The sequence below is a fragment of the Centropristis striata genome, chromosome 7 (assembly GCF_030273125.1).
Source record: "Centropristis striata isolate RG_2023a ecotype Rhode Island chromosome 7, C.striata_1.0, whole genome shotgun sequence".
Lineage (NCBI taxonomy): Eukaryota > Metazoa > Chordata > Actinopteri > Perciformes > Serranidae > Centropristis > Centropristis striata.
Window position 1 is genome coordinate 6,707,122 of NC_081523.1, and position 10,529 is coordinate 6,717,650.

At 33.2% G+C, this 10,529-nt stretch overlaps 1 protein-coding gene across 1 annotated transcript in view; it reads left to right on the plus strand.

Annotated features, from left to right (window-relative positions):
* The window catches only part of vsig10 (V-set and immunoglobulin domain containing 10), a 37,541-nt gene extending 27,283 nt beyond the window's left edge, over positions 1–10,258 (plus strand). The window contains exons 6-10 of the mRNA XM_059336674.1: positions 4,112–4,396; positions 5,604–5,717; positions 6,703–6,715; positions 8,662–8,801; positions 9,928–10,258. Coding sequence (XP_059192657.1) covers positions 4,112–4,396; positions 5,604–5,717; positions 6,703–6,715; positions 8,662–8,801; positions 9,928–10,022 — 647 coding nt within the window. The 3' untranslated portion in view covers positions 10,023–10,258. The remainder of the gene's footprint in view (positions 1–4,111; positions 4,397–5,603; positions 5,718–6,702; positions 6,716–8,661; positions 8,802–9,927) is intronic.
* The last annotated feature ends 271 nt before the right edge of the window (positions 10,259–10,529 follow it).

Here is a 10,529-nt window from a genome sequence, read left to right on the forward strand (position 1 = left end):
ACATAGAAACCATTAAACAGATGTACATAAACATATAAACATTGACACACATACATTATATATATAGCTCTATACATATACATGCATCTGTCCCTTCTAAGTAATAAGATAGATATAAGATCCAGTTAACTTAATATTCAATACGCATTTCCTTATATCACTTTGGTCCGAAAAAAATATTATTATTTAACCTGGTAAAAGTCTCATTGAGATTAAAAGAGAGACCTGGCCAAGAAAGCATCTTAAAAAGTGACAAGTTACAACATTTAAACACAGTTAACATAAACAGTTAAATACAATCAAATCCAGCCATCACACTGAAGGAGTTTTATAGCTATTTAGATCATTTTCAACTAAGAGATATAACTGCTTAATTTTTAACACTCCTGTTATGTTTGTTTTTCAGGAACAGCACTAACCCGGGGCAGGTTTAATTATCCAAAAGTGTGAGAAACTTTTAAAAAAATCCCAATAAACATTGTTTATATTTAGTTATTAACTCCATTACTAACCATTGCAATTAATATTTAGTGCGATGGTGTTCTTCACCTCTCACAGATCAGGTTCAATGAGGATAATTCACTAGTTTTTCATAAAAAAATGCATGTTAAAACTTTTTTATGTGTATTGAAAAGACCTACATATAAAATACAATGGTTTTACATGACATAGATTTAAAAAAATAAAATAAAAAAAAGTTTATATTTAATGTTTTCATTTTTATGAAAAAATACTTTTAACTATTTAAAAAAACAAAAACAACAACTTTGAAATGGGTCAATTTGGTCCGCAGCATAATTAGAGGATTAAATGTATTTTTTAACACCAAAAACAGAAACAGAAAGATATCTCAAAGCTTCAAAGCCGATAAATCAATGTAAATACTAATGTTAAATACTACAAAAGGAGTAGTGGCTGTAAAACTGTTGAAGGTGTGTTCTGAACCCAGATAAAACCAAAATCATCTGCATGACTAGATACAACCACATGAGGCATGTGGGAAAAAATGTTAAGTTGATGTAAGAGAACGTGAGTAATGCAAAAAACTCTTCATGTCTTTACCAGAGCGCTCTACTTACAACATAAACATCTTTTTTTTATTCAACCTTTATTTAACCAGGGAATATCCCATTGAGATTAAGAACCTCTTTTTCAAGGGAGCCCTGGCCAAGAGGCAGCAAACACAAAATACAGTTACATATTTACATAAGACACAGACCTTAAATGCATTATGAGAAACAAATGCATATTGTGGAATTGGCCTCAATAACTCTCAGTTTGGATTTAAAAGTGCTCAAAGAAACAAAGTCAGTTAGTTTCCAGTCTTTCTGCAGCATATTCCAGCATAAGGTGCAGAGTAAACAAATGTCCTTTTACCCAACTCTGTACGAGCAGAAGAGACAGAAAGCAACAACTGATCTTGTGAACGAAAGAATAAGATCCAGCATTTCTCACAGTAATTAATGTGCAAATGTACGAAGGCAGCAGTCCCAATATTGCCTTATAAAAAAAAACATCTGTGTAACAACATTAAGATTAAGTCTGTCTGTTTAATTCTCATAATCTATATTCTCATAATTACTTTACCATAGATTTTATGTGGTACTGTGAATACAAATAGTGTAGTCCTGGTAGTCATGAGGACACAGTGAGGACGGGAGTGACTCAGTAGTGTAAGGGTTATCATCACAGGACTGGATTGTGCAAACTCTGAGGCTTATCTGCATTCTTTGTTTATAAAACGTCAAGACAAGGTGTGTCTCTGTCAGATAGGGTTAGGGCTGTGACCCTGTTACCATTCAGCAGTAACATGTGGTCTGAGTGATCTGAACACAAGTGGACAGATCTCAGTCTGTGTTCTCACCTGCAGTAGCAGCGTCTCCACATGTGTCTTCACTGACCACTTGTGATCTGATTCCACCTCATCACTGTGTATGTAAATCAACACGTACATCATTTACGTTTGTGAAACACCAAATCAGTTGCTGTTTTTAACTGTAGTTAGAGTAGTTGTAATAGTATCCTAGTAGTAGTAGTAGTAATAGTATCCTAGTAATAGTAACGTAGTAGTAGAAGAAGAAGAAGAAGGAGTAGTAATAGTAATAGTAGCCTAGTATTAGTAGTAGTAGTAGTAGTAATAGTAGCCTAGTAGTAGTAGTAGTAGTAGTAGTAGTAATAGTAGCCTAGTAGTAGTAGTAGTAGTAGTAGTAGTAGTAGTAATAGTTGCCTAGTATTAGTAGTAGTAGTAGTAGTAATAGTAGCCTAGTATTAGTAGTAGTAGTAGTAGTAGTAATAGTAGCCTAGTAGTAGTAGTAGTAGTAGTAGTAATAGTAGCCTAGTAGTAGTAATAGTAGTAGTAGTAGTAATAGTAGCCTAGTATTAGTAGTAGTAGTAGTAGTAGTAGTAGTAGTAGTAGTAGTAATAGTAGCCTAGTATTAGTAGTAGTAGTAGTAGTAATAGTAGCCTAGTATTAGTAGTAGTAGTAGTAGCCTAGTAGTAGTAGTAGTAGTAGTAGTAGTAGTAGTAGTAATAGTAGCCTAGTATTAGTAGTAGTAGTAGTAGTAATAGTAGCCTAGTAGTAGTAGTAGTAGTAGTAGTAGTAGTAATAGTAGCCTAGTAGTAGTAGTAGTAGTAATAGTGGCCTAGTAGTAGTAGTAGAAGTAGTAGTAATAGTATAATAGTGTTCGGATCACTCAGACCGCATGTTTTTTTTTCCACAATATTTTTATTTTATTTTCAGTTTATAACACTTTAACATTCAGCTTTTACATTCATGTATCATCATTCAACTTCCATATTTTAAGATAGCTGCATTTACATAGACAGACAAAATAAAACCAAACAAAACATAACACTTGGAACAGGTTTGCTCCTCCTGTTAAAGAAAATGGTAATCTATATACACAATTGAGTATGGTTTGTAATTGGTGTGAATTAAAACACATATATAGAAAAGCAATATGAATCGGACAAGATCGGAATCTGCATTGTCCACAAAGACTAGTTATTCACTTCTTCATCTGTTAGATCTACGTCTTTAATGTAGTTAATGAAAGGGATCCATACTGTATGTCCTCAAATACATGCTGTTTAGCCTTTAATGTGTCAGTTATTCTCTCTAAATGAAGGCTTGCTAACATCTGTCTTATCCATTGAGTAATACTTGGTTTATAAATCTTTTTCCACAATAATGCAACACATTTCGTAGCATAAAGCAAGCTGAGGTCTATAAATGTCCGCTCATTCCTACTATAGTTATGTTTCTCTGGGTATAAGCCAAACAAAAAAAGTTTAGGGTCCAGTAAAATTCGTTTTGAAATAATCTTCTCGACTATAGCTCTTACCAAGGTTATAATAGTTTTGGATTTTTCATTAGTTTTAGTTTTAATTTCGTTTTGAATTTTTTTTTTCAAATTCAGTTAGTTTTAGTTAGTTTTAAGAGTGAGTTTTCTAGTTTTAGTTTAATTTTTATTTTTTGAAAATGCTTAGTTTTAGTTTAGTTTTTATTAGTTTTAGTGATAGTTTTAGTTTTGTTGTAATGGGCTATGTGTTGGGTGCGAGATTCAAAGAGGTCATAATACATTTTGCCTTTATTTCCTTTGGTTTATCCATCTCAGCCCCAATAAGGTTATTAACTCTTACAGTTCTGGGTGTTTTGAATTTCGGTTCGAGTGTAGACATCCCAGTCTCAGTAAACATATTTACCATGTGTTGCATGTTCAAATAGAAACACTGAATTATGAATGGAAAAAATGACAAAAACGAAAACTAAGGACATTTTCACAATAATTTTAGTTAGTTTTGTAACCACACAATACAGTTTCAGTTAGTTATCGTTTTTTTTAAAAAAACTCTAGTTTTTATTTTATTTCAGTTAACGAAAATGTTTTTTCAATTCTAGTTTTCGTTATTTCGTTAGTTTTCGTTTACTATAATAACCTTGGCTCTTACCTCTTCCCAGAATATTTTAATCTTTCTGCATTGCCAAATGCAGTGAACTCAGACCAAATGTTACTGCTAAATGGAAACAGTGTGTTTGATTCCCCCTGCAGCCAACTAGAATTAAAATGTATATAACAGTTCAATGTTTGTCCCGCCCCCCCCCCCTCAGAGTCTCCGTACCCTGAAGGCGACCCCCTGGTGACGGCTCTGGAGGCGACCAGCGTCACGCTGAGCTGCAGCGAGCTCATGTCCGTCCCTACTGCTAACACCACGTGGAGGAGAGGGCTGCAGCAGGAGCTGATAGTTCCCGGCTCCAAGTACGTCCTGACTGAGGAACCAGGCGTCTTTAAGCTGACCATTCACAACGTCAGTAAGGACGACGAGGGCGTCTACTTCTGCCGCAGCGAGAACCCGCTCGCCGTCCGCGAGCTGGAAGTCTACCTCACTGTGAAGAGTGAGTCTGGGATCAGAGGGGGGGGTCTGGGCAGAAATAACAAGTTATGGCATATTTGTGCACATGATAAATTAGACCAGGGATGGGCAACAGGAGGCCCGGGGGCCGCATACGGCCCGCACCCTGACTAGAAGTGGCCCTCAGTACTACTACATGCATTTGAGCATTAAAATGCACAAAATTACTTCTTGCAAGTAATGTTGGTCTGCTGTTCTTGCACTGAAAACAAAATAAATCTCAGTAAGTGGTTATTTTTTATTTGCTTCAAACCTTTTGTATTCCTATTTATACTGTTATACACTGCAAATTATTTGGTTCTTAAGATAAAACAAACTAAGATTTAGAAGTGTTAGATAATTTATCTTGTTTTAAGAGTTAATTTCCTATTTTAAGTGTTCAACATGCTTATTTCTAGATTTAACACGAGAAAGAAATCTTGAAATCTTGTCAAGGTAAATTATCTGTCCATGCAGCAAGATCATTTCCCTCAGATTTAGTGTTTTTATCTTGTTTTTAGACACACCTTTTTTGCACTGTACATGCATTTGAGCATGAAATATTATATATATATATAAAATATTTATATATATATATAAATTTATATATATATAAAATAAAAGGTAATGCAAGTTTCTTAGCGTGGCATATTTGAAAAGATTAAAAACATTCATTCTGATACATAGCAAACAAATACATACAGAATAGGTCAATATGTTAAATAAAAATAAAAGTTGTAATAAGTTAAAATATAATTGTGATAAATATATAAAGTGTGTTGATAATGATTTTGGTTATAGTCAAGAAAACCATGTTAAATGTCTAGATATCAGCTCTTAAATTAAACTCTTATCAGCTATTTCTGTTATTATCATTAAATTTGTCCAAACAAATGTACCTTTAGTTGAACCAGGCATTAAAATGAACAAGAAATTGAAGAAAACAATGGTCTAATAATTTTTTTCCATGACTGTACACCAATAAAAAGGCACAGAATCATAAGGTACAACAACTTTAACGTCTAGTACGTGACGATTGATCACAACTTGAACATACAGTTCTCTCTCCACATGAACAGACCAAACACTGAGACAATAATCCGTCTCTGCAGGTGTCGACTCCACCTCTGGAATGCTGGTAAACCTGCCGCTCCTCCCTCCTCCTCCTGCTCCATAATCCTCTCCTGACTCCTCTCCTATTGTCTCCACAGAGTCCGCCACCTACACAGGAGCCATCATCGGCGTCTTTATCGCCGTGCTCATCGTGGGATCGGCCGCAATCGTAGCTAAAACCGTTTACTCCAGCCGACACAGGATCTGCCTCGGTAACTTTTGTCTCCATCTTTGCAACAGAAAGTCACAAATGCATACAACAAATGACACTGCTCTGCTTAATTTAACATTAAAATATGTCAAATGCTGCATCTGTATACAGGTGCATCTCAATAAATTAGAATATGATGGAAAAGTCCATAATAGCTCCATTGGTCTTTTGTAACACTTCATTTTTTGAGGCACTGAATTTTAGGTCTTCATTAAATGTAAGCTATAATCATTATAATTAGGAGAAATTAAATAAATTAAGACATGAAATGTTTAATTCTGTGTGGAATGGATCTATATAATGTGTTATTTCCACTTTTTGAGTTGAATTACTGACATTCAGAGGCCAACATTTCCATATTAAACATACTTTTTAAAATTGGTCTATTGTAATTCTAAATTTTTTTGAGACACTGAATTTTAGGTCTTCATTAAATGTAAGCCATAATCATTATAATAAGAAGAAATTAAAACAATGAAGAGATGTTTCATTGTTTCATGTTTCATTCTGTGTGTAATGAATCTATATAATGTGTTATTTTATTTTCCCCCACATTGTTTATATTTAATTATTAACTCTATTACTAACAATTTCAATTGATATTTAGTGCAATGGTGTTCTTCACCTCTCACAGATCAGGTTCAATGAGGATAATTCACTCGTTTTTCATAAAAAAATGCATGTTAAAACTTTTTTAATGTATATTGAAAATACCTACATATAAAAAAATACAATGGTTTTACATGACATAGATTTTCTTTTAAAGTTTTAGTTTACATTTATTTTTATTTTTATGAAAAAATACTTTTAACTATATACATATATGTATATTTTTAACTTTGAAATGAATTACTGACATTTATAAACTTTTCTATGATATTCTAATTCATTGATTTGCACCTTTATGAGAACTGACAAAAAGTACAAACCATAAAAAAAATCCACTTATACTAATTCCACCATTTCTGCTTGTGTTTTTGTTCCAGGAGATGGCTTTGGGTGAGTATCTCACATTTACTTATCTAATACACACACTGCATGTCTATTTCAGTCGCCATAATCCATTAAATTAAAGAGATTAAAAACAGCTATTATGTCACAGATTATGTCTGCAATCTGGATTTATTTTCTTATTCCTGGAAACAGCTCGCCAACCTTTATATAGATGCTCTCATCATGTCTGTCATATCATCATTGAAGCTAAAATTGAATTGAATTGATTTTTTTTGCAACAGTAAAGATCAGATTTCTGATTTAAGCAGCTTGGGCTTTTCTCTAGCTTCGCTGTTTGCCACCAGTGTTTTTCGTAATAAACTGGTTTAAATCCATCGGAAAAGATACCAATTTATACACTTATTTTGACCTCAATAGACCAGAATAAAGTTAAGCTGCAAAGAATGTTTTATTAATTATGAGATAAACATTTTTTGCATTAGATGGGAAGATTTATACGACATGTCTATATGCTCCTAAACTTCCATTATATATTGCAGTTCAAGATAAATTTACACATATCGAGCATTTATTTTGCATACTGACATCTTTAAGTAAACTAAAAGGTTTCCTTTTGGAGTTTTTAAACAAACATTATGTTATTTTTATTCAGTGTTTCTCACCAAAAGGCATTTTGTGCATTTTTAAGGCCTGATTGTTGTCTTGAAGGCATTTCCTTTCTGCAGAACAGATTTTCAGAGTAATTTGAAACCTTAGTTGCAACATGCATGCGTGATAACAAGTTGTATTCTTCCTTACTGCTTTTGTTGGTGAGTTGCCATGTGTCCGCCCACCAGGGTTGCAATGGTATCAGATTCTCACCTCTTAGAAAAAAAATCACGTTATGACACAAACATTATTGTTGTTCTTTACAATGACTCTTAAAGGAATGAAAACAGACAACAAAACAGAAAAAAGACGCTTTTTTTGGTTGAACAAACACTTTATTATAATTGAAAATCAAGCCATTTCAAATGTGTCAAAAAACCAACAACAATAAAATAAATAATTAAAAATAACATAAATAATAAATTGTTTTGTGTTTTGTTTGAACAAAAATGTGGGGGGAAAAAAACGTATCTCTCTTTAGAAATAAATAAATAAAAGAAACAATAAAAAAAAAAAGATAAATAAAATAAAATAAATAATGAATTAAATAAATAAATAAATAAATAATACAATAAATAAATAATAAATACAAATTTGTTTGTTTTGTTTGAACAAAAAATGGAAAAAACCTTATCTCTCTAGAAATAAATAAATAAATAAAACAAATAATTAAAAATAAATATATACATAAATAAAATATATGATAAATAAAATAAAATACAATAAATAATAAATACAACTTGTTTTGTTTGAACAAAAAAATGTGGGGAAAAAACGTATCCCTTTTTAGAAATAAATAAATAAAATAAAATAAATAATTAAAAATATTTATATAAATAAATAAAATATATGATATATAAAATAAATGATAAATGATAAATACAACTTGTTTTTGTGTTTTGTTTGAACAAAAGAAATGTGGGGAAAGAAACCTTATCTCTCTTTAGAAATAAATAAATAAATGATAATAGAGTCTGACTGGCAGTTTGAGGAGGAGAAAAGTTGTGTACCTGCAGGTTGCATATTTTTTTTTGTACACCGTAAAACCAATATACTACTGCAACCCTGCTGCAGACAAACTGTTGAATAAAGTGACCTGTGTATAATATGCATGGACATCCTTGAGCTACTAGTGCTCAAAAAGTCCACCTTTAATCTGGTGTGAAACCTCCATAAGCCTCTTTGCACACAGATGTTGACACAACACAAAAATAACTCCTGGAATGCATTAAAAAAACAAAGATTTGACGATAGAATCTGAGGTTTTTGTTATCATATACATATAGCATAGCTCCTGACCTGCAGATTTACTCTAATGCCACAATAACATTTGTGCTCTTCAGGCCAATGGAGGACAGAGGAGACGTGCTGAGTCTGGTGGAGTCAGACGACGAGCAGATCTTCCAAGACACCGTCCCCCGGCTGCCTCCTGTAACCAACGGAAACCACACGACGCTCGTACAGATACATCGAATCCCCTCGAGTACGACCTCATTACTACACATGTTCCCATACCATTTTTTCCCTCCCGATACTGATCCGATACCACAAAGATGTAGTATGAAAAAATATCATCCTACACCTGCATGACTGTGAGATGATTATCATTGTGGTAAGGCCTGGCTCAGGTTAAACCCTTTGTAAAACATGAATAAATAGAGCAGATTCAAGCCATTTATTTCTAAATAAAACAGTATACAAAACAGTAGTGCAACAGCAACTTAAATAAATAAATCTAGGAATATATTTGAATTAGTGCAGCCACTATATTGTAAAATGAAGCTACAGTATGAAAAACAGTAGTTCAACAGCAACTTAAATAAATAAATAAATATAAAATTAGTAACACTCGTGCCACCCCTTGAGATTTTATCTTTGCACACGTTACATGTCGCAGTCTCACTGGTGGGAGATTCCAATGTGAAATATTACCAAACCGCCGACATGACAGTGCTACTTAGCTTAGCTCCAAGCCTCGCGTCAACGAGAAAAAAGTTGCAAATTTACTAGATTAAAGTGGCAAATCTACAAGAAAATAAGTCACATATTTAAGAGATTTAAAGCGGCAAATCTATGTGAAAAAAGTTGCAGATTCACGAGAAAAAAGAAAAAAAAACTACTTTTTTTCTCGCAGATTCACCACTTTAAATCTCAGAAATCTGCACATTTTTTTCTCCTAGATTCACCACTTTAATCTCGTAAACTGGCTGTATGTAATATCCTCCAATATTCTCTAGGGTTGAAATTTGGAATTTGCAAGTATTTCAATGAGTGCCCTATTAAGGGTTAAACCAGCAGGCTGCATGTTGCAGCACAGCACCACTTTTTTAAGAGCAGCGAAGAAGAACTGTGCCAGATCTTAATGGAGTGAACCAGTAAATAGATTACTAATTAAATAGATTACTAATTAAATAAATTACGTGGTATCGGATTGGTGCCTGGACTCCAGTACTCACCGATACCGATGCAGCATTTTTGGCAGTATCGGAGCAATATCCGATACTGGTATCGGAATCGGAACAGCTCTACTCATTACGGCACTTTAAACTGATTTTATTGTCTGTAAATTAAGTTCCCGCTATATAAAAATGTCCCTCTGTTTGTTTCAGGTGATCATGAGGATATAGAAACCACGGACACCAGCCCTCAGCAGCAGGAAGACACCGTTCAGACAGAAGAGCCAGCGGATCTTGTAACATTTTAGGTGTTGGGTGTTTTTAGATTATTTTTAGGTGAATTTGCTGAATTTACTCCCAGTGACAATGTGAACAGAATCGGTGGAAGATGCATGTAAGAAAAAATTATTAATTTGATATTTTTTTAAAAACAGGGTATTGAATTTTTTTGTAAGCTTATTTCTAAGATTGATTTCTTTGTACAGTGTTTTGAATATGTTGCTCTGATGTTGAGATTCCTGCAGTAAATTAAGCTCTTTAAAAACGATCAAACAATGGCTTTGGTCCTTATTGCACACATAGTTTCTACACATTAACCATGCACTGCAAAAAAAGGTTCTAAAAACAAGATAAAAACACTAAATCTGAGGGAAATGATCTTGCTGCATGGACAGATAATTCCACTTGACAAGATTTCTTAAATTAATATTGTTAAATGTAGAAATAAGCATGTTGAACGCTTAAAATAAGAAATTAACTCTTAAAACAAGATAAATTTAAGCTGCCAGCAGCGATGAACTGGCCAGAGCAGAGTG